This window comes from Salvelinus namaycush, chromosome 36 (assembly GCF_016432855.1).
Source record: "Salvelinus namaycush isolate Seneca chromosome 36, SaNama_1.0, whole genome shotgun sequence".
Classification (NCBI taxonomy): domain Eukaryota; kingdom Metazoa; phylum Chordata; class Actinopteri; order Salmoniformes; family Salmonidae; genus Salvelinus; species Salvelinus namaycush.
The window spans coordinates 14,712,089-14,737,734 of record NC_052342.1 but is presented as its reverse complement, the minus strand read 5'-3'; the positions used below and the strand labels follow the sequence as shown (position 1 = coordinate 14,737,734).

The window sequence follows — 25,646 nt, the reverse complement described above, 5'->3', positions numbered from 1 at the left end:
GTGTGTGTGTGTGTGTGTGTGTGTGTGTGTGTGTGTGTGTGTGTGTGTGTGTGTGTGTGTGTGTGTGTGTGTGTGTGTGTGTGTGTGTGTGTCTAATATAACATGTATAATATCAATTCTGCGTAATGTCAATGTATATACTCACTGTACAGTATCAGTCAAAAGTTTGGACACACCTACTCATTCAAGGGTTTTTCTTTTCTACGTTGCAGAATAATAGTGAAGACATCAAAACTAAACTCAGAGAAAAAAGAAAAGTCCCTTTCTCAGTCGTTTAAGCACTGTTTCCCATGCTTGTTTAATGAACCATAACCGATTAATGAACATGCACCTGTGGAACGGTCGTTGAGACACTAACAGCTTAGGTAGGCAATTAAAGCACTCAGACATAGGGGCCACACCAAGAGATTCATATGGACAGTCAAAGCAGAGGTAAAGAGGGACCTCGAGCACGAGTTTGACATTACTCCATTTGTAACAACTTTTTCAAAACCCTCAATGAAGCTTAACTCTATTGTTGAGAAACATTTTGAGGAGACACAGAATCGATTTGAACCCTTGAAACCATTGAACTTAATTTCAGCATTTAGGAGAAACAAGAACCTCAACGACGTCTTGGCGAATGCTTCCTTAGGTAGTGGGAAAGTGCAGGTTAATCCTCATTTTAGACGTGTGAAATACCTGCAAAATAAATATACGGGAATGGGGGCTCCGGTTTGGCAGAACTTCCAGCTGGAGTCATCCAATCTTGTCTATTTGATAGAATGTAAAGAATGTAGCAAACTGTATGTAGGAGAAACCAAAAATCAATTGCTGAAATGTCTAAAACAACACATGTATTACATAGAGAGAGTGGATGAAATGACAGAATTATATGTACACTTTCGTACACATGGAAAAGAGAACATATCTATTTATCTCTGGCCTCGAGTCGGGGGTGGGGTGGTCCAAGGCCCAAAGATTGGCAGCAGAGAAAAGGTGGATAACAAATTGGGCTTACTTGCCCCCACCGGTCTCAATGACTAGAGTCCCTTTGCGGATATTACTCCAACTAGATTATTATTTTTAATAACATGTTGTTGTGTGGGGAGGTGGCACTACTATATATACTACCAATTAACCTCTAGCCCAATTAATATAATATTTCTTACATAATCTTCATGGGATTTCTTTGTGTGGTTTTTGTGATTTGCATGATAACAGAATATAGTTTTTCCTCTTTTGAATTTAAAAGGAGGCCATTTTGAATTATACCCCTCCTCTTATTGCACTTGTTTCAACAATTAGCACTTATTTATGTAAAGTTGCCAACATCAATACTTATAACATTTTGAGGCAAAAATATATATATACAGTATATATATTTATTTATTTATTTATCCTTTCATATTTGTTATGTTTTTAAAGTTCGCTGTGGATGGTCATTTATTCCATCTAGTGACCACTAACAAACGTTACAGGGAACTACCCTTTATTCTGGTTGGAAGATTTGAGTGTTCTGGGACCACTTCATCTATTTTTACAATGTATTACAATTGTATTTTGGTTTTAACTAGAAGTTCATAAAATGAGTGGGGTAATTGTCTATGTGCCCGTGCACCCTGTACTCCTTGTGGGTAACAGTTTTTTTCCCCTTACCTAACCTTAACCCTCACCCTAACCTTAACCCTCACCCTAACCATAACCTTCATCCTAACCTTACCCTAACCTTAATCCTCACCTAACCCTAAAATCTTAACCCTTACCTTAATCTTTTTAAATTTAAACTTCAATGGAGTGATGTCAGAGTTGTACATTCCATGGATCCCAGATAGCACTAGCCCATATAGATTGGTTAGGTTGCATCTGATGGGGAGCAGACATTGAATAAGGAATCAGATTATTGATCTATCAGATATGACCAGCAATGATATCTTAATTATGTAAGCTAGTCATATGCAAAAATCAACGTCAAGAAATGAGTTATTGGTGAACACAGTAATAACCTTGAAAAATCAGAATAATCTTGTTTATTTGCATAGGCCTAATTTGTAACAAGCAGGCGATGGAAGAAAGCGCAGTACACAATTCAAAGACACATGACACCTGTTATTATTTTTTTTACAATCATACAAATATATTAGATTTTATTCAATTATATCCAATAACATGTCTCCGTTGACTTTGTGTCAGTTATTATAGAAATGAATACAGATCATATTGCAAATGCAGAGAAGACAAGGGTTCAAGGAGGAGTAGAGTGTGTATTGGGGGAAGGGAGGGGGGAGTAAATATAGGACTCCTTGTCTTTCTTTTTTGATGTATGCTGTAAATGTTGGACGCATGCATGCTTGTAGTACGGTCCATCTGTGACTCTCTCCACTGCCGTAGGCTATAGTGCTCAAAACAGCCTTAGATAGATCTTAAGTCCTTTACTGTCCCATTCTCTGTTTTTTCGGTGATACATGGTTCGGTGTTTTGCTTTTAGATGGGTTGGTGTTGTTGTCCTCTTTGTGTGCAACAGGGGGCGCACTGCGATGCACATCTGACCCCCCCCCCCCCCCCGCCACGTTTCCATGGATATGATAGTCCCATTGTTTTGGTACAAAAATAGTGTCATCGTGGTTTTGTTGTTAGCTGGAAGACTGAAGTACTGATTTTTCATTGGAAGACATGAAACAAGTAATATGGAGAATTTCATAAAATCCCTTTTTGGAAGACTTCATCATCATCATCATAGTCATCATCATCACAATAACTTGGATCATCCATGCAATACAAAACTGTAGGGGGCTCCAATGTACAAAGCAGACCCCTTTTATCAATGGCAGAATCACACACGTGGGTTATACGGTGTGTGTGTGTGTGTGCGTGTGTGTGAGAGAGAGAGAGAGAGAGAGAGAGAGAGACAGTGAATGAGCAGTCTGCATGCTGCTGGAGAGCCAATTAGATTCCTCTCAGGGTTCATAGGTCAGAGGTCATCCAGTTTGATTGATATGTCTGTATCCATGGTGAGGGGTACTAGGGCTCCGGAAGACATAGTAGCCAAAAGATGAATATCCTTCCGTCTTTACACACAATCACTCACTAATATTTCACTTTTCTCTTTGTCTTTTTGTTTACATTGTTGAGTTGGGGTTCAGTGTTGGGTTGGCGGCACACATCAGAGTCCGATTCGAAACCATTCATGGATATGTATTGAAATACCGAACAAAAACAAGATCAAATCAAGAAAGAAACATACATGGATGGACAAACTAAGATATATACATTAACTCCAATGCTATCGACAGAATCCCCAAAAAGTACATTCTTTACAACAGTCACAATAACCCCAACAACATACCCCCATGACAATCAATCTCAGTCTTCACCAACAAGATCCCACTTTAAAAAACAGTAATACATTTTCAGCATACCATCAGACCATAGTAGTTACTGTGGAGCAGGCCTAGGCTCAAATACTATTCAAATAGCATTTGTTTGCCCTAGTCTGCCTGCAGTGCCATAAGGGTAGGGTTTGCATTCTTGCCGATATTCTATTACTTCCATTGTGCCAGGACAGCTCAATCAAGCCCACATGAAGTATTTGTCATGATTCCAAATACTATTGAACCCAGGCCTGGTATTTTTTTATTTAACCAGGAAAAGCCCATTGAGACAAACAGTATGCAGTACCTCAGGGGTGGGGCAGCTTCCCAGCTTAGCTCCTATTTTAAAGGTGACCTGTCGGCCCAGCCCGACATGCAGACGTGCTGTGTGTGCATTGCAGATGTGCTTCAGGACAGGACTGTACCTTTAAAATGCAGCACTACTCTGAGGACTAACAGAGATTGGAGATAGCTAATGGCCAGTGGTATTTTAGCATTAAACTCAGGGCTGGTATAGAAAACTATTTTGAACAAAATATCAGAGAACGGGACCTTGACTTAGTTCTTTTGTCAAAGCATGTGAGCTTTTCTCTTTCAATTTTGTGTCTCTTTTCTGCTGCATTGCAGATGTGGGAAGAAGGGCTACACCCCAAAGTAACACACACAGACACATGCAACGGCAACCCCGATCACAAACAAACATGGCAAAACGTTCTAAAAGTAAAAGGTCTGATAAAACACATTTGCTAAGTTGTTTAACACTCTCGTAGATATACTGTATAACCTGTGTTGCCTCTCTTAATTAAGTTTCTTCTTTTCTGCCCAACGACTAGTTCTCATTGATTTGGCGTCTTGATGTTATCCTCTGCTCACTCACTAGCGCACACACACACAGAGACAGAGTGAATGGACACATTTTCACACATTGCTACAGTACCTGTAGGCGGTACACAGAGATAGTCAGATGGATGAGATGCAGAGAAGAGTGTGTGTAGAAGTTACACACTCTCACACCCTCTTCATAAGGGTTGAAGGGAAGTTGTGTTTGGGAGACGGATCAGAAGAGGAAGTGAAACTTCAAAGTGTGGCCGAGTGGGCAGGAGTTAGTTGCCTCCCTCCCTCCCTCCCTCTCCTTTGAGTCCTCCAGGACTCCAGATGACCTACACTGCAGTTCTCTCTCTCTCAGTGTGTACTGAAGGGGGAGAGAAGGAGGGAAAGATGGAAGGAGAGAAGACCCCCTGGTAACCACGGGCAAACGGAGTGAGTGAACCTCCATCGCTTAACCCTGTTTAATAACCATATCTCACACGCACATACACACACATTTGAACTCTCTATTGCACAAGCATCCACACGGTCTATCTCTCCCACTTGCAAATGTCGAGTGAATAGTATTAATATAATATAATACGCTCTCAAAAGGGAGGATATTTTGCATTTAAAATAGAATCCAGGGGCAATTTATGGGGAGCTTAACAGCTGTAAATCCAGCTCTTTGATCTCTCTGATCAATTTATGGTCAGGTAATACACGGGATGGAGAGATAAAGCAGATAGACAAGAGATGAATGGCCGTCCAAAGACACAGTAATTCATGCTGAATGACATGAAGTGATAGCTAACTCCCCGAAGGAAGGCAAGGGATATGGAGAGACATGGAAGAAAAGAGAGAGGGGGAGTATGTCTGTTCTTAGATGTATTCAACACTTCAGTGGTTCAAGGAACACTTTGAACATGGCAAAAACACAGCACAACACGAACCACACTATCCTTGTGGGGGCCAAACAGTTGATTCCCATTCAAAATCCTGTTTTCCCTAACCCTTAACCCTATTAAACCTAACCCTAACCTTAACCCCAAACCCCTAAACCTAACCCCTTACCCTAATTCTAACCCTAATTGTAACCTTAAACGCCAAAGCCTAAAATTGCCTTTTTCTTTGTGGGGACCGGCAAAATGTCCCCATTTGTCTGAATTTTCCTTTTTTTACTATCCTTGTGAGGACTTCACACACTCTTCAGTGGAGAAGCACTAAAACTTTTGCAACTCCATAAACACCGTTATTGTTCCTCCACTCTGCATCTAACAGAAGAAAGTAAAAAACACTGCAAAATCAACACCTGGGGGGTCTAAAACAACACTAGTGCTCATCTGAATAACTACATTATCCTCCCATGTGTTTTACTGTAGCGTTGTACTATTTCCAATATGTTATTGCTCATTCTATATTCATTATTGCAACCTACAGGCATATGTAAATAAATTAATACTTGTTTGTTTGTTGAAAAAGTCAGGTTCATTATAATGAAAATGACTTTGTGTGTGTTTGTGAGTGCGCGTGCAAGTTTTATTCTGTATGAGATGGAAGCTCACTACAATCCTACACTCCATAACCTACACACCAGCATAGCAGCACCCTGTGGCTACATATCTGCTCATACAGGTGCTCACACATTGTGTGCTCGTAGATATACTGTACCTGTACTGTATGTATAAACACACACACGTTTTTTAACCATTTGAAGGGTTAAAACAAATGGGATTACATTTGGTGTAAAATTGCACCTACTCCTACACTGACACACCTTTATGAACACACACCAATCATACTGTATGTAATATGACATACACACGCAGATGACCACACACACACACACACACACACACACACACACACACACACACACACACACACACACACACACACACACACACACACACACACACACACACACACACACACACACACACATTCAGTACTTACTGTAATGTAATCTCAACTTGCTAGAGTATCAGTGCTGTACTGGCACAACATCATCATATCATCATCAAGCATTTCGCTACACGCAATAACATCTGCTAAACACGTGTATGTGACAAATACAATTTGATTTGATCACCATATCAGCTAGTCAGGGACTAGCTTAGCATTCGCCCTCAACTTGCTTTCTTTTCTCATTGCTAATAGTAATGCTGGTGGAGCGTATGCATTCAGTTGCATTCAGAGTCGTGATGTAAAATAATGTAATGCACAGACAGTGGTTGATACATAATGTATTGCAACATAGATTTTCCCAGCCCTTAAATAAAACGGTAAAAATCACAGGATTCATGGCTATTTCACATACACAATATCCAATTTATGGATTCACTGGCCTTATTCAACATTGACTGTTTGATAAACCAGCGGAAGCGCTCGTTTAATGTAACCTATTGTTTTCTCCTCTCCTCCCCTCCTCCCCACTCCACTCCTCTCCTCTCGTCCATCTCCTCCTCCTTCCCTCTCATCCCCTCCTTGCCACTCTCATCCCCTCCTCCCCTCTCATCCCCTCCTCCCCACCACTCCTCCCCTCTCATCCCCTCCTCCATCCCCTCCTCCCCACTCCACTCCACTCCTCTCATCCCCTCCTCTCCTCTCCTCTCATCCATCTCCTCCTCCCCACTCCACTCCTCCCCTTTCATCCCCTCCTCCCCATTCCACTCCTCTCCTTTCATCCCCTACTCTCATCCATCTCCTCCCCACTCCATTCCACTCCTCCCCTCTCATCCCCTCCTCTTTTCCATTTCCTCCCCCCCACTCTACTCCTCTCATCCCCTCCATCTCCTCTACCCCCTCTCCTGACAGTCTCACACCATTTAGTTCTAATCTGAGGCAGAAGGAATCTTCCTAGAGACTCATGTTCTCAGAACCTTTCTATAATTGGACATGCTTGGAATTAGCTTGTGGAATCAGTGGGTCAGGCGTGATGTGTGTGTGTGTGTGTGTGTGTGTGTGTGTGTGTGTGTGTGTGTGTGTGTGTGTGTGTGTGTGTGTGTGTGTGTGTGTGTGTGTGTGTGTGTGTGTGTGTGTGTGTGTGTGTGTGTGTTATCATAGGCCTGTAGGCTAGGCAACCGGGCTTCCCAAATACATAAATCGGAAGCCCTATTTAATTGCTTAATTGAAGTGAATAGTCTGAAACAGTGAGAACCAGAAAGTCTGACAGACAGCCAGCCAGACAGCCAGCCAGCCAGCCAGCCAGCCAGCCAGCCAGCCAGCCAGCCAGCCAGCCAGCCAGCCAGCCAGCCAGCCAGCCAGCCAGCCAGCCAGCCAGACAGACAGACAGACAGACAGACAGACAGACAGACAGACAGACAGACAGACAGACAGACAGACAGACAGACACCCTGGAGGACTTTATCTTCAGCTGCTTTAAACATATTATTAGGGCGGATTGTACAACATGGACCCTGGAGGATTGCAACACTGTCGTGTGTGTGTGTGTGTGTGTGTGTGTGTGTGTGTGTGTGTGTGTGTGTGTGTGTGTGTGTGTGTGTGTGTGTGTGTGTGTGTGTGTGTGTGTGTGTGTGTGTGTGTGTGTGTGTGTGTGTGTGTGTGTGTGTGTGTGTGTGTGTGTGTGTGAGAGAGAGAGAGAGAGAGAGAGTGTGTGAGAGTGTGAGTGATGGAGATGCCTGGTGTCAGCACCTTATTTAGGATTACCAGGTCTGGAAGAAGCCATCGTAATTCCTATAATTCTCTCTGAACCCTCGTTCCTCCCTTTCTCTCCTCTGGCTTGACAAACAAGTAGTGGTGTAAAAATACTTTAAAGTACTACTTAATTCGTTTTTTGGGGTATCTGTACTTTACTATTTATATTTTTGACTACTTTTACTTTTACTTAACTACATTCCTACATTCCTTATATTGTACTTTTTACTACATACATTTCTCTTGACACCCAAAAGTACTCGTTATATTTTGAGTGCTTAGCAGGACAGGAAAATAGTCAAATTCACGCACTTATCAACCAAACATCCCTGGTCATCCCTACTGCCTCTGATCTGGCAGACTCACTAAACACACATGTTTCATATGTAAATGATGTCTGAGTGTTGGAATGTGCCCCTGACTTTCCAGAAATTAAAAAAACAAGAAAATGGTGCCATCTGGTTTTTAATATAAGGAATTTGAAATTATTTATACTTTTACTTTTGATACTTAACTATATTTTAAACCAAATACTTTTAGACTTTTACTCAAGTAGAATTTTACTGGGTGACCTTTACTTTTACTTGAGTCCTTTTCTATTAAGGTATCTTTACTTTTACTCAAGTATGAACGTTGGGTACTTTTTCCACCACTGCAAACAAGCCCGCTCACTCTAAAGTAGTGAACCTCTCCTCCATCTACCACTCTGCCCTAGCTTGCTTCCTCCCAAATGGCACCCTATTCCCTACAAAGTGCACTACTTTTGATCAGGGCCCATAGGGCTATGTAGGAAATAGTTTGCGGTAACACTTTATTTTGGATAGTCCATCTGTAACTATCTACTAACCCTAGCTCGAACACTAACCTTAACTAACCTTAACCTTAAACCTTATCCTAACCCTAAACTTAACTCTTACCCTAACCTTACCCTTACCCTTATTCTAACCCTAATTGTAACCTTAACAAGCAGTTGCTCATCAACAGATGGTTTGTTGATAGTATGACCATAAATCCGGACTATCCAAATAAAGTGTGACCTAACATTCCATTTGGGATGGGAACTCAAATCCCTCCTGTAAACACATCAAGGAAAAATAAAAAACATCACAGTCTTGTATACGCATGTCAGCGACAGGCACCGTATTCCCTGTACTGTGTTACCTTTGACCACAGCTCTGCTCAGTACCATTTCGGATGCAGCCATTGAGAATTAGCAACCTGTAGCTGGCGCTGTCAACGTCAACAAAACAACAACAGATTTCATACTGTACAACAATGACGTTGCTCGGGCAATGACCAGACATGATGGTGGAACGTGCAGTAAAGGAGGCTCGTCTGTTCAGGATACTGGATCATGTGTTGAACAGGTTCAGTGCGTACTAGTTGGTTATTACATCTGAAGTTGAGATCAACAACAGAAATAAACGTGGCACCAGGAGGTTATTATCCTGGGTGCCAGTCTGTTTGGCCTGATAATTCCATAAGGAGGCTGTAGCCCTCAGAAAAGAACCACAACTGTCCTGCAATAACATACCCAACTACAAACACACTCAAACAAAACCACAATAGGCCTACAGCACAGGAGGCTGCTGAGGGGAGGATGGCTCATAATAATGCCCAGAACAGAGCAAATGGAATGGCATCAAACACATGAAAACACATTTGATACCATTCCACTCATTCCGCTCCAGCCATTACCACGAGCCCGTCCACCCCAATTAAGTTGCCACTGACCTCCTGTGGGCCCTACAGTATGTATCTCCCTGGCTTAAGGCATGAGCTAGAGAAATTATACATTGTGTTGTAATGATAGGAGGGTGTAATGCAAACAGATTCCCAGATTCCCAGAGACCAACACCATCTCACTGATGATATCATTACCATTCTTTAAGCCCTGACCCGCACACAATCACCACTCCCTCTCAGCTGGGTGTGTGTGTGCATGTGTGTGCGTGCGTGTGTGTGTAGTTCAATGCAGTGCAGTGGGGAGGTTACTCTCTCTCTTTCAAGAGGTATGGGAGATTTTGATTAGAGAGCTGCTGTTAACAGCCCAAGAGAAGAACGAGGAAGTTTCTCTTGTGCTGCCGAGTGGAAAATTGACTCCGTGTCACAAACTAATCAAATTGCACCAAAGGTGAACGAGAGAAAGAAAAAAGAAAAGAGAACCTCCACATCATTGCTTAAGTATGGAGGGGATCGCTATGGTCACAAAGGTGCTGACGGACAGAGAATACCTGGTAACAGATGTGAAGAGAACAACAGGGTGCTTGGGGACACGTCCCAAATGGCACCCAATTTCCTTTATAGTGCACTACTTTTGACCAGAGTCCTGTGCGGGCTTTGGTCAGAAGTAGTGCACTATAAACGGAATAGAGTGCCATTTCACATCCTTGGTCAACCTTACATTAGTATGGATGAAACCTGTGGGAATATAGAACAATAGGGCCCCCTCTACGTGCTGCTCGGTGGGGCAGGGGGGAAACATTTGACGGTGACACCCCTTTGTAATAAAAACAGGAAGACTTTGTTCGCCAGTCAGTGCCAGTGCCAGTCAGTGCCCATTGCCCCCTGTCTTCTCCGTGCGCTAGGAAGTTTTGGTTTTGGAGGGCGGGTCTTTCTTGCCGTTCTGCAGCACGGGCGAATCGGAGGTCTTGGCTGTTTTTCTGGGCGGACTCAGCTCGGCAACCACCACCACTTCATGCAGCGAAGGCTCCCTGTACATTGCCACTGTATGGGGGGAGAGAAGGGGAGGGAGGGAGAGAGAGGGGAGGGAGGAGGAGGGTGGAAATAGGGGAGGGATGGGAAAAAAGGATGGGAAAAAAAGAAGTGAGAGAGGAGAGAGAAGAGAGAGAGAGAGACAGAATAACATTGAGCTGAACAAATCTATTTTTTTAAATGAGACCTGAGCAACATCTACAGTAGCCAACTAGTCTCTGCAGAAAGACCACTTGCTGCCCACAACGTTACAAATGTTCCAGCATGCCCTATGTCTGGGATGTCTGAGAAAAGTAGCCTACCTTCTATGAGTTTGGGCAGGAAGTGGGCCGCCCCTTTAGTCTTCTTGACCCTGTTGCCCTTCATGACCTGTCCGTCCCGGTTGATGCCGATGTACCAGGCCCTGCCCGACTGGGTCTGCCTGTACAGGATGGATGAGTACGTCACGTAGTAGTTCTCAAACACACTCTCTTTGAACTTGCACTCTGGGGTGAAGTGTTCCTGTAGATTAGAAGACAGAGACACACTGATATTCATAGGTGAGCACATAGGAAACACAAATACAGATAAGCAGATGTAGCGCACTCACACACTCACTCATGCTCTAACTCACTCACACTCACTCACACACTCACAAACGCACACACTCACACACACACACACTCACCAACTCACACACGCACTAACTCACACACTCACTCACTCACACACTCACTCACTGACTCACTCACACACACACACTCACACACTCACACACTCACACACTCACACACTACAGGTCAGTGGACAAGAACAACAGATTGAAAGTGCTGACAAATATTTTGATTCCATTATATATTTATATATTTAATTTCAAATTCCAAAGGCTCAGATGGGAAATGGCGCAGAATGGAGCCCACATTTCCTTGTGACGGGGTTAGGGGAGCATCTGTGTCTGTTGCACCTCAAGCACGAGCACGTGCACGCTCACACAGCACGCACGCACGCACGCACGCACGCACGCACGCACGCACGCACGCACGCACGCACGCACGCACGCACGCACACACACACACACACACACACACACACACACACACACACACACACACACACACACACACAAACACACACACAAACATAGAGGCTATCTGTCCCCATCCTGTCCATCTATATCACCATCCTGTCCATCTATATCTATATCACCATCCTGTCCATCTATATCTATATCACCATCACCATCCTGTCCATCTATATCTATATCAACATCCTGTCCATTTATATCACCATCCTGTACATCTATATCTATATCTATACCACCATCCTGTCCGTCTATATCTATATCAACATCCTGTCCATCTATGTCACCGTCCTGTCCATCTATGTCACCATCCGGTCCATCTATGTCACTATCCTGTCCATCTATATCACCATCCTGGCCATCTATATATATATATGCACCATCTATATATATATATATGTCAACCTCCTGTCCATCTATATCTATATCACCATCCTGTCCATCTTTGTCACCATCCTGTCCATCTAGATATATATCACCATCCTGTCCATTTATATCACCACCCTGTCCATCAAAATCACCATCATGTCCATCTTTGTCACCATCCTGTCCTTCTATATCACCATCCTGTCCATTTATATCACCATCCTGTCCATCTATATCTATATCACCATCCTGTCTATCTATATATATCACCATCCTGTCCATCTATATCTATATCACCATCCTGTCCATCTATATCACTGTCATGTCCGTCTATGTCACCATCTATGTCCATCTATATCAACATCCTGTCCATCTATATCTATATCTATATCACCATCCTGTCCATCTATATCACCGTCCTGTCCATCTATGCCACCATCCTGTCCATCTATGTCACCATCCTGTCCATCTATGTCACCATCCTGTCCATCTATATCACCATCCTGTCCATCTATATATATATATGTCAACCTCCTGTCCATCTATATCTATATCACCATCCTGTCCATCTTTGTCACCATCCTGTCCATCTATATCACCATCCTGTCCATCTATATCACCATCCTGTCCATCTACATCACCATCCTGTCCATCTATATCACCATCCTGTCCATCGATATCACCATCCTGTCCATCTATATCTATATCACCATCCTGTCCATCTTGATATATATCACCATCCTGTCCATCTATATCACCATCCTGTCCATCTAGATATACATCACCATCCTGTCCATCTATATCACCACCCTGTCCATCTAGATATACATCACCATCCTGTCCATCTATATCACCATCCTGTCCATCTATATCTATACCACCATCCTGTCCATCTATATCACCATCTTGTCCATCCACATCTATATCTATAAAGCACATTTTATGTCCATTAAAATAACATCAAAATGATCAGAAATACAGTGTAGACATTGTTAATGTTGTAAATGAGTATTGTAGCTGGAAACAGCTGATTTTTTATGGAATATCTACATAGGTGTACAGAGGCCCATTATCAGCAACCATCACTCCTGTGTTCCTTTGGCACTTGGTGTTAGTTAATCCAAGTTTATCATTTTAAAAGGCTAATTGTTCATTAGAAAAGCATTTTGCAATAATGTTAGCACAGCTAAAAACTGTTGTTTCTGATTACATTGCGTTCGATTACAGGCTCAAAATGGCCAGAAACAAAAACCTTACTTCTGAAACTCGTCAGTCTATTCTTGTTCTCAGAAATGAATGCTATTCCATGTGAGAAATTGCCAAGACACTGAAGATCTCGTACAATGCTGTATACTACTCCATTCACAGAACAGCACAAATTGGCTCTAACCAGAATAGAAAGAGGAGTGGGAGGCGCCGGTGCACAACTGAGCAAGAGGACAAGTACATTAGAGTGTCTAGTTTGAGACGCCTCACAAGTCCTCAACTGGCAGCTTCATTAAATAGTAGCCGCAAAATACCAGTCTCAACGTCAACAGTGAAGAGGCGACTCCGGGATGCTGGTCTTCTAGGCAGAGTTGCAAAGAAAAAGCCATATCTCAGACTGGCCAATAAAAATAAAATATTAAGATGGGCAAAAGAACACAGACAGTGGACAGAGGAACTCTGCCTAGAAGGCCAGCATCCCAGAGTCGACTCTTCACTGTTGACGTTGAGACTGGTGTTTTGCGGGTACCATCCTGTCCATCTATATCTATATCACCATCCTGTCCATCTATATCTATATCACCATCCTGTACATCTATATCTATATCACCACCCTGTCCATCTATATCTATATCACCATCCTGTCCATCTATATCTACATCTATACCACCATCCTGTCCATCGATATCTATATCTATATCACCATCCTGTCCATCTATATCTATATCACCATCCTGTACATTTATATATATATCTATATCACCAATCTGTCCATCTATGGATCTGACAAGAATGTGTCAGTTACCATAATATGCTCTCTCCCTCTCTCCATCTCCCACTCTCTTTCTCTCTCGCTCTGTCTCCCTCAGAATTTCCCCCTCTCCTCTCTTTCTCTCTCTCTGTCCCTCCCTCTCCATCCCTCCCTCTCCCTCCCCCTTCATTTGGTATCCTTGTCGAGGAACAAACCAATTTTCAGGATTGATTTGGAGCCTTGATGTGACTGGCGAACAGAAAATCCCTGAATAAGGACTTTACTCTCCCTCTCTTCAACATCCATCTGTGTATCTCTCCCTCCTTTCTTTCCTCTCTTTATCTCTCCCTCTTACCTCTGTTTACCCTACTTTTTCCCTTTCTCTCTCTCCCTCCCCTTTTTAAACTCTCTGTTTACCTTTACTACTTCTTCCCTCTCTCTCTCCCTCCCTCTTTTAAACTCTCTGTTTACCTCTTCTTCCTTCTGTTTCTCTCTCCATTATCCTGTTTACCTCTTTTTCATCCCTCTCTTTATCTCTCTCATCCTCCTCTTTTTCCATTATTAAAGACGCAGGCTTTAACGTCTATATATCCATTATACACACCTGCATAGCTAATTACATTGACTTCAATTGCTACCTTAATTACACATGAATTACCTGACTTACTCATTAACTTAACGTTGATAGCAAAGCGTGGGGTGTAGAGGTCTAATCTTTAGAAGTTGTGATCTAATCCACTATCATTAGTTCATTAAATTGTCTTAGCTATAAATAAGATCCAGCCCAGGCAATCTTCCTTAAAATGGGGTTGGATCTTTAGAGGGAGTTTTATAGGCTAACACACACACACACACACACACACACACACACACACACACACACACACACACACACACACACACACACACACACACACACACACACACACACACACACACACACACACACACACACCCACGCACACCCCACGCACACACACGGACACGCACACACACACACACACACACACATCCAGACACACACATACCTTCAAAGAGATATGTCTTTGAGTTAACAGCGAGAAGCCCAGAGCAAACCAGACAGCCTCGCTGAACCCCATTAATTGATTAATTAACTTAATTAAATGGGAACTCCCTACAGAACACCGGAGAAGGGAGAGCGAACGGGGTGTGTGTGTGTGTGTTTGTGGGTTTGTGTGTGTTCAAAGAATGACTCCATTACAGTGGAGTCCAGGGACCAGTTCATCTCTAAACCACTAGGGACTGTACCCTTCTACAACAGGTCCCCATAGCACATCTCAATCAGTCTGCAGTTAGGATGTGAGGAATCGAGGAAAGAGAACCTATCTCCTCGCCTCCTTCTCAAAACGCCGGGGGGACATTAGACCATCTCCTCCAATATGGTTGAGAAGGAGGCAAGGAGATCAGAAATGAGATAGAACCAATGTATGGCCCCTAAGAGGAACCAACCTAAACACTATGGCTGTCCTAAATGGCACCCTGTTCCCTATATAGTACACTAGTTTTGACTAGTACACTAGTCCTATGGTCCCTGGTAAAAGTACTGCACTAAAAAGGTGAATAGGGTGTCATCTGGGAAGCATCCTACAGTACCAGTCAAAAGTTTGAACACACTTACTCATTCAAGGGTTTTTCATTATTTTTACTACTTCTACATTGAAGACATCAAAACTATGAAATAACACATATGGAATCATGTATTAACCAAAAAAGTGTTAAAACAAATCAAAATATATATTATATTTTAGATTCTTCAAAGTAGCCACCCTTTGCCTTGATAGATTTGCACACTCTTGGCATTCTCTCAACCAGCTTCACCTGGAATGCTTTTCCAACAGTCTTGAAGGAGTTCCTGCAAATGCTGAGCATTTGTTAGCTGCTTTTCCTTCACTCTGTGGTCCGACTCATCCCAAACCATCTCAAATTGGTTGAGGTCGGGTGATTGTGGAGGCCATGTCATCTGATGCAGCATTCCATCACTCTCTTTCTTGGTAAAATAGCCCTTACACAGCCTGCAGGTGTATTGGGTCATTGTCTTGTTGAAAAACAAATTATAGTCCCACTAAGCCCAAACCAGATGGGATAGTGTATATCGCTGCAGAATGCTGTGGTAGCCATGCTGGTAAAAACATCACAGACAATGTCACCAGCAAAGCACTCCCACACCATAACAACTCCTCCTCCATGCTTTATGGTGAGAAATACACATGTGGATATCAGCCGTTCACCTACACCTCGTCTCACAAAGACACGGCGGTTGGAACCAAAAATCTCCAATTTGGACTCCAGACCAAAGGACAAATTTTCACCGGTCTAATGTTTATTGCTCGTGTTTCTTGGTCCAAGAAAGTCTCTTCTGCTTATTGGTGTCCTTTGGTAGTGGTTCCTTTGCAGCAATTCGACCACGAAGGCCTGATTCACAGTCTCCTCTGAACAGTTGATGTTGATGTGTGTGTCTGTTACTTGAACTCTGTGAAGCATTTATTTGGGCTGCAATTTCTGAGGCTGGTAACTCTAATGAACTTATTCTCTGCAGCAGAGGTTACTCTGTGTCTTACATTCCTGTGGCAGTTCTCATGTGAGCCAGTTTCATCATAGCGCATGATTTGTTTTTGCGACTGCACTAGAAGAAACTTTCAAAGTTCTTGACATTTTCCGGATAGACTGACCTTCATGTCTTAAAGTAATGATGGACTGTCGTTTCTCTTTGCTTATTTGAGCTGTTCTTGCCATGATAGGGACTTGGTTTTTTACCAAATAGGGCCATCTTCTGTATACCCCCACCCCTACATTGTCACAACACAACTGATTGGCTCAATTGCATTAAGGAGGAAAGAAATTCCACAAATTAACTTTTAAGAAGGCACACCTTCTTCAGGATTGGTGGGTCCCCTGTGGGACGGTTGAGCCCTTGCAGGACGGTTGAACTAACGTAGGCTAATGCGATTAGCATGAGGTTGTAGGTAACAAGAACGTTTCCCAGAATTAGACATACCTGATATTGGCAGAAAGATTACATTCTTGTTAATCTAACTGCACTGTCCAATTTACAGTAGCTATTAAAGTGAAATAATACCATGCTATTGTTTGAGGAGAGTGCACAATTTTGAAAATGAAAAGTTATTAATAAACAAATTAGGCACATTTGGGCAGTCTTGATACAACATTTTGAACAGAAATGCAATGGTTTATTGGATCAGTCTGAAACTTTGCACATGCCCTACTGCCATCTAGTGGCCAAAATATTAATTGCACCTGGGCTGGAATAATACCTTATGGCCTTTCTCTTGTTTAAAAAAAAAAATCTTTTACCAGATCTAATGTGTTATATTATCCTACATTCCTTTCACATTTCCACAAACTTCAACGTGTTTCCTTTCAAATTGTACCAAGAATATGCATATCCTCACTTCAGGGCCTGAGCTACAGGCAGTTAGATTTGGGTATCTCATTTTAGGCGAAAATGAAAAAAGGGGGCCGATCCCTGAGAGGTTTTAAATGCATTCCAGTTGACTACCTCATGAAGCTGGTTGGGAGAATGCCAAGAGTGTGCAAAGCTGTCATCAAGGCAAACGGTGGCTATTTGAAGAATCTCAAATATAAAATATATTTTGATTTGATTAACACTTTTTTACTACATGATAACATATGTGTTATTTCATAGTTTTGATGTCTTCACTATCACTCTACAGTGTAGAAAATAGTAAAAAATAAAGGAAAACCCTTGAATGAGTAGGTGTTCTAAAACTTTTGACCGGTAGTGTATGTGGCACCTAAGAGGACCCAAGCCAGACATTGTAAGGCCCTTGAGGGCCCTAGACAGACACAGTGTGGCCCAGGCCACCTCTCCTCATTAAATAAACAGTACTCCTTTGGGGCTCCTAAACACAGCCAGTTCCTCTCTCTCTCTCCAGGGTCATCAATAAATAAAACCACACTGCTCTCTGAGCTGTGAGTGGGGGGAAGGAATTAATAAAGGATGGGTGGATAGAAGGAGGGAGGGAGGTAAAGAGAGAATGCTAAAACGTGTCCAGCACCTTTCAGTGTTGTACCCAGGGGCCTAAAATGAAGGGAAGAAGGAGAGAATGAAAGAGAACTCATAAACATAACTCTTCACTCCTAAAATGAATGGTTGTGTTGAAAGGAATTCAAACAAAAGCGGATGGGAACCTTTCCCCTCTGCTGTGAACTGCATCCCTTAGGCCAGGACTAAGAGGGAGGAAGACTTTTATCATGCACTGCGGCGACCCAAACTCTCCATCACACACTCACACACATATTGACTCCCCCTGAACTCAGCGGGACTTCAGCTATGTTTCTTAATTGTACCCAGCCATCACCATGTCTTTAGACGTCTGAAGGCATGTCTTAAAAATGGAAGTTGTATTAAGACGTCTTAGAAACAATAAGATGCTTTAAGACACTAAACATAGTATTTCTACAGTTTAGTTGTTTACTTATTGATTCCATGTCTGTCTCGTAGTGATTTGTCAATCACACAACACACCAATTCATCAGAGACTTTCTTTCTTTCTTTCCTCTGCTGTAGCTCCCTCTCTGTCTACCCCATTCTATTCCTTTTTTCATCCTTGTTCCTATCGATTCTGGTACAGGTTCAGGGTGATTTCATACTAACCTATTAATGGGTACTGATTCAATCGGTAGGTCAGTTAGAAGGCTTGTCTGTCAAAGTCTGGTTGGATGTTTTTCAAAGTGCTCTTTCACTCAGTGGTCACTCTTTCACTCTCTAACCAACCAGTGACCATTCTTTCACTCTCTAACCAACCAGTGACCAATCTTTCACTCTCTAACCAACCAGTGACCACTCTTTCACTCTCTAACCAACCAGTGACCACTCTTTCACTCTCTAACCAACCAGTGACCACTCTTTCACTCTCTAACCAACCAGTGATCACTCTTTCACTCTCTAACCAACCAGCGACCACTCTTTCACTCTCTAACCAACCAGCGACCACTCTTTCACTCTCTAACCAACCAGTGACCACTCTTTCACTCTCTAACCAACCAGTGACCACTCTTTCACTCTCTAACCAACCAGTGACCACTCTTTCACTCTCTAACCAACCAGTGGTCACTCTTTCACTCTCTAACCAACCAGCGACCACTCTTTCACTCTCTAACCAACCAGTGACCACTCTTTCACTCTCTAACCAACCAGTGACCACTCTTTCACTCTCTAACCAACCAGTGACCACTCTTTCACTCTCTAACCAACCAGCGACCACTCTTTCACTCTCTAACCAACCAGCGACCACTCTTTCACTCTCTAACCAACCAGTGACAACTATTTCACTCTCTAACTAACCAGTGACCACCTCATAATGACAAGGGTAATGTAGGTAATGTGAATGTTAGTCCCTCGGTCACCTTTTCTTCTCTCCTGCATAAATATATCATATCTAGTGAGTGAAAAACCTGAATAGAGTACAGATCGACACAGTACAGATCTAGGATCAGGTCCCACCTGCTCATATAACCTTTTTCATGATCATCTAAAAGCCTAAACTGAGCCTAGATCAGTACTCCTACTCTGATATGATAACACATGATCATCACACACATCATATTATCATACACATCACACTCTGATATGAGACAATGAATGTGGGCAGCAGGTATCCTAGCGGTTAGCGCGTTGGTCCAGTTACTGAAAGGTTGCTGGTTCAAAGCAGACAAAGTGAAGAACCTGTCAATGTGCCCTTGAGCAAAGCACTTAACCCTAATTTCTCCTGTAAATTGGGAAAAGGGATACCTAGTCCGTTACACAACTGAATGCATTCAACCAAAATGTGTCTTCCACATTTAACCCAACCCCTCTGAATCAGAGAGGTGCAGAGTGCTGCCTTAATCGACACCCATGTCACCGGCTTAACCGCTAGGCTACCTGCCACCCACTCTGGATAATAGTGTCTGCTAAATGACAACAATATAAATAAATATGGTCCCATAACTATATCACTATTGCAATTCCACCTCTCTCCAGCAGGGGCTGCTCAAACACACAGCCTGCTTGGGGCTTGTAGTACACTCTGCCTGCTGCTGTTGGTGATACAATACTAACACAGAGACCACTTCTCCAAAACACCTAACCTAAGATCTCCCACTGCATTGGCCCTCTTAAAACAGGCTAAAATCCACTCAGGTTCAACACCTGCGTTACACATGTGAGGATTTCATTTTGTTTTTTTGTTCATTGTTGTTGTTGCTAAATCAATCCCTCCTGTTGCATATTTGAGGCAGATTTGTCACGGGCACATCCTCTCTCACATGCCACATTACATAAGTTAATCCGGAACAGAGAGAGAGATGAGGGTGAGAAGGGGAGGGAGGAAGGGAGAGGGAGTGTTGAGGGTTAAGGATTTGGGACAGAGATAGATGAGAGAACAGAATGGAGATGCAAGCGTGCGAGAGAGAAAGAGAAAGAGAGTGGGAGGAAGAGGAAGAGACAGAGCGAGAGAGAGAGAGTGTGTGAGCAAGATGGAAACAACTATTTACATCCTAATGCTCAACTCTGAGCTTGCACACCTAGCAGGAACCAGGTTGATTTCCAGACATTGGCACCAACCAGAACCCCCCAGTCTTCTACTCCCCCTCTCTCCCCCACTCTCTCTTTCTCCTCGTCTCTCCTCCACCAGTACTTGCTGGGTTGACATTAACCATTCAGCTCTCAAAGCAGTCAACTGGAGAATTGATTTCATGTAGGACCTCAGTGAAAAGTCAATAGGCATTAGTGCAAAAAAAAAAAACATTATTAGGCTTTGGTTGTATGCACCCAAGCATGGAGAAGATAGAAACGCTTCCAAGCTCGGAATCGGCCAACTAAAGGTTAATCCTGGGTTGAACCATCCTGACACTTATTGGCTGGCTCCCTGAGGACAATGGTATTTCACACCGTTGATCGGATACAACGAGTGTGTGTAAATGTGTGTGTGTGCGTGTCTGTGTGACAGGTTTTACGCGAGACACCGTCGCTGTCTCCAACGTCATCTGAGACGTCAACGGATACAAAACATCCTTATAAACAGCCTATAAAAGACATGACGAGAACGAGAACATCCCATATCACTCATCAAAGCCGTCTGTCCTTTATTATAGAGACAATTAGGGCATAATAAAGGACGTGTCTGTAATAGAGGGTTTCAGGTACTGTAGTCCAGGTGCATGGAGGGGTCGTAAGCCAAATGATCACCTTGGATCTTCTTACCTGGATCCCTGAGCTGCTGGAGCCTTCACAGTCACTGACCCCACTGACACACACACACACACGCAAAAACACACACACCATGTTCAGAACAGCTGGAGAGAAGGAGGAGGAGGGGGGTTGTCCTCTGCATCTCACCTTGTCTGCCAGACCCCGCTGAGCGCTTGGGGATTTTCCAGAGGAAACTAGAACTAACCTACCCACCCCCCGCAGCCCTCTCCCTCTCTCTCTCCCTCTCTCCCTCCCTCTCTCTCTTTCTCTCTCTCTCCCTCCCCCTCTCTCTCTCTTTCTCTCTCTCCCCCTCTCCCTCACTCCCTCTCTCTCCCTCCCTCTCTCTCTTTCTCCCTCTCTCCCTCAACCCCCGTCTCTCCTACCTCTCAATCTTGCCCTCCTCTCTCTCTCCATCTCTTACTAACGCTCTACCTCCCCCCATACCTGAAGCCCACGTGTGTCTGCATGCCTTCGCTGCTAGGTCAGTTTCAGGGAAGGGAGGGGGAGAAGAGTGAAGAAGAAGAGGATAGACAGAATGAGAAAAACAGAGAGAGAGTTTGAATAAAGGGAAGGAGGGAGAGAGGGAGTGCTGACTCAATGGAAAAGAGACAAGCGTTTTCTGATTCGATGGAAGGTGTGGAAGGTCACAAGAGATGGGAAAACAACTCGCCTGTGTCGTGTCCCTCGCTGCTATGAACAGGGTGGATAACAACTCGGCCTGTGGCCAGTGTCACCTCGCTGCTATTAACAGGGTGGAAAACACTCGGCCCTGTGGCAGTGTCACCTCGCTGCTATGAACAGGAGAAACAACTCGGCCTGTGTTCATGTCACCTCTGCTGGTATGAACATGGGTGGATAACATACTCAGGCCTTTGGTCAGTGTCACCATCGCTGGTATGAACAGGGGTCGGATAAACAACTCGCCCTGTGGTCAGTGTCACCCTTCGCTGCTATGAACAGGGGTGGAAACACTCGGCCTGTGTCAGTGTCACCTCGCTGCTATGAACAGGGTGATAAACAACTCGGCCTGTGGTCATTGTCACCTCGCTGCTATGACAAGATGGAAAACAACTCGCCTGTGGTCAGTGTCACCTCGCTGGTATGAACAGGGATGGATAACAACTCGGCCTGTGGTCAGTTTGTCACCGTCGCTGGTATGAACAGGGGTGGAAAACAACTGCGCTGTGGTCAGTGTCACTCCTTGCGGTATAACATGGGTGTGAAAACAACTCGGCCTGTGGTCATGTCACCTCGCTGGTATGAACAGGGGTTGGAAAACACTCTCGGCCTGTGTCAGTGTCCCTCGCTGGTATGAACAGGGGTGGAAAACACACTCGGCCTGTGGTCAGTGTCACCTCGCTGCTATGAACAGGGATGGAAAACAACTCGGCCTGTGGGTCAGTGTCACCTCGCGCTATGAAAGGGGTGGAAAACAACTCGGCCTGTGGTCAGTGTCACCTCGCTGGCTATGAACAGGGATGGAAAACAACTCGCCTGTGGTCATGTCACCTCGCTGCTATGAACAGGGTGGAAAACAACTGCGCCTGTGGTCAGTGTCACCTCGCTGCTATGAACAGGGGATGGAAAACTCGGCCTGTGGTCAGTGTCACCTCGCTGCTATGAAACAGGGATGGAAACAACTCTGGCCTGTGGTCAGTGTCACCTCGCTGCTATGAACAGGATGGAAACACTTCGGCCTGTGGTCAGTGTCCACCTCGCTGCTATGAACAGGGTGGAAAACAACTCTGGCCTGTGGTCAGTGTCACCTCGCTGCTATGAACAGTGATGGAAAACAACTCGCCTGTGGTCAGTGTCACCTCGCTGCTATGAACAGGGTGGAAAACAACTCGCCTGTGTCAGTGTCACCCTCGCTGCTATGAACGATGGAAAACAACTCGCCTGTGGTCAGTGTCACTTCGCTGCTATGAACAGGGATGGAAAACAACTCGGCCTGTTGGTCAGTGTCACCTCGCTGCTATGACAGGATGGAAAACAACTCGGCCTGTGGTGCAGTGTCACCTCGCTGCTATGAACATGATGGAAACAACTCGGCCTGTGGTCAGTGTCACCTCTCTGTTATGAACAGGGATGGATAACAACTCGTACCTGTGGTCAGTGTCACCTCGCTGATATAACAGGAGTGTAATAACAACTCGGCCTGTGGTCAGTGTCACCTCGCTGCTATGAACAGAATGGAAACCACTCGGCCTGTGGTCAGTGTCACCTCGCCTGCTATGAACAGAAAACAACTCGGCCTGTGGTCAGTGTCACCTCGCTGCTATGAACAGGGATGGAAAACAACTCGGCCTTGTCAGTGTCCCATCTCGCTGGTAATGAACAGGGTGGAAAACAACTCGGCCTGTGTCAGTGTCACCTCGCTCTATGAACAGGATGGAAAACACTCGGCCTGTGGTCAGTGTCACCTCGCTGCTATGTACCAGGATGTGAAACAACTCGCCTGTGGTCAGTGTCACCACCATCGCTGCTAGAACAGGGATGGATACACACTCTGGGGCCTGTTGGTCAGTGTCACCTCGCTGCTATGAACAGAGGATGGATAACAACTCCTCGGTCCACTGTGGTCAGTGTCCACCTCGCTGGTATGAACATGGTGGAAACAACTCGGCCTGTGTTCAGTGTCACCTCGCTGTAATGAACCGGGAATGGATAACAACTCGGCCTGTGGTCATTGTCACCTCGCTGCTATGAACAGGGATTGGATAACAACCGGTGCCTGTGGTCAGTGTCACCTCGCTGCTAGAACAGGGGATGGAAACAACTCCCTGTGGTCAGTGTACTCAACTCGCTGCTATGAACAGGGATGGAAACACCGAACTCGGTCGTCTGTGGTCAGTGTCACCCTCGCTGCTATAACAGGGGGGATAACAACTCGGCCTGTGGTCATGTCACCTCGCTGCTATAACAGGGATGGAAAACAACTCGGCCTGTGGTCAGTGTCCCACTCGCTGCTTATGAACAGGGATGGAAAACAACTCGGCCTGTGTCAGTGTCACCTCGCTGCTATGAACAGGGATGGAAAACAACTCGGCCTGTGGTCAGTGTCACCTTCGCTGGTATGGAACAGTGGATGGAAACACTCGGCCGGTGTGTCAGTGTCCCCTCGCTGCTATGAACAGGGATGAAACAACTCGGCCTGTGGTCAGTGTCACTCGCTGCTAAGACAGGGGTGGAAAACAACTCGGCCTGTGTCAGTGTCACCTCGCTGCTTATGAACAGGGATGTGAACAACACTCGGCCTGTGGTCGTGTCACCTCTTGCTATGAACAGGGGTGGAAAACACTCGGCCTGTGTCAGTGTCACCTCGCTGATATGAACAGGGATGGATAACAACTCGCCTGTGGTCATTGTCACCTCGCTGCTATGAACAGGATGGATAACAACTCGGCCTGTTGGTCAGTGTCACCATCGCTGCCTATGAACAGGGATGGATAACAACTCGGCCTGTGGTCAGTGTCACCCTCGCTGGTATGAAGGGATGGAAACACTCGGACCTGTGTCATTGCCCATCGCTGCATAACAGTGTGAAACAACTCGGCCTGTGGTCAGTGTCACCTCGCTGCTATGACAGGGTGTGGAAAACAACTCGGCCTGTGGTCAGTGTCACCTCGCTGCTATGAACAGGTGGAAAACAACTCGGCCTGTGTCAGTGTCACCTCGCTGGTATGAACAGGGTGGAAAACAACTCGGCCGTGGTCAGTGTCACCTCGCTGCTAATGAACAGGGGTGGAAAAACAACTTCGGAACTCGCCTGTGTCAGTGTCACCTCGCTGATATGAAACAGGGATGGAAAACAACTCGGCCTGTGGTCAGTGTCACCTCGCTGTAATGAACAGGGGTGGAAAACACTCGCCTGTGCCATGTCACCTCGCTGGTATGAACAGGATGGAAACAACTCGGCCTGTGGTCAGTGTCACCTCGCTGGTATGAACAGGGGATGGAAAACAACTCGGCCTGTGTGTCAGTGTCACCTCTCGCTGATGAAACAGGATGGAAAACAACTCGGCCTGTGGTCAGTGTCACCTCGCTGCTATGAAACAGGGGTGGAAAACACTCGCCTGTGGTCATTGTCACCTCGCTGCTATGAACAGGATGGAAACAACTCGCCTGTGGTCCGTGTCACCTCGCTGGTAATGAACAGGGATGGAAAACAACTCGTCGCCTGTGGTCAGTGTCACCTCTCGCTGCTATGAAACAGGGGGTGGATAACAACTCATGGCCTGTGGCACAGTGTCACCTCGCTCGTGTATGATCATGGTGTGAAAAACAACTCGCCTGTCGTGTCAGTGTCACCATTCGCCTTGCTGGTATGAACAGGGATGGAATAACAACTCGGCCTGTGTCAGTTCACCACCCCTCGCTAGGATGAACACAGGGTGTATAACAACTACAAGGCCTGTGGTCAGTGTCACCTCGCTGGTATGAACAGGGATGGATAACACTCGTCCTGTGGTCAGTGTCACTCGCTGATGCTATGAACAA

At 44.7% G+C, this 25,646-nt stretch overlaps 1 protein-coding gene across 1 annotated transcript in view; it reads right to left on the bottom strand.

Moving 5' to 3' along the window:
* Positions 1 to 10,398: 10,398 nt before the first annotated feature.
* Positions 10,399 to 25,646, bottom strand: part of LOC120030247 (fibroblast growth factor 14-like) — a 43,659-nt gene continuing 28,411 nt past the window's right edge. Inside the window, exons 3-5 of the mRNA XM_038975595.1 lie at positions 17,986 to 17,993; positions 10,832 to 11,030; positions 10,399 to 10,541 (exon numbers count right to left, since the gene is read on the bottom strand). Of these exons, the coding sequence (XP_038831523.1) occupies positions 10,399 to 10,541; positions 10,832 to 11,030; positions 17,986 to 17,993 (350 nt within the window). The remainder of the gene's footprint in view (positions 10,542 to 10,831; positions 11,031 to 17,985; positions 17,994 to 25,646) is intronic.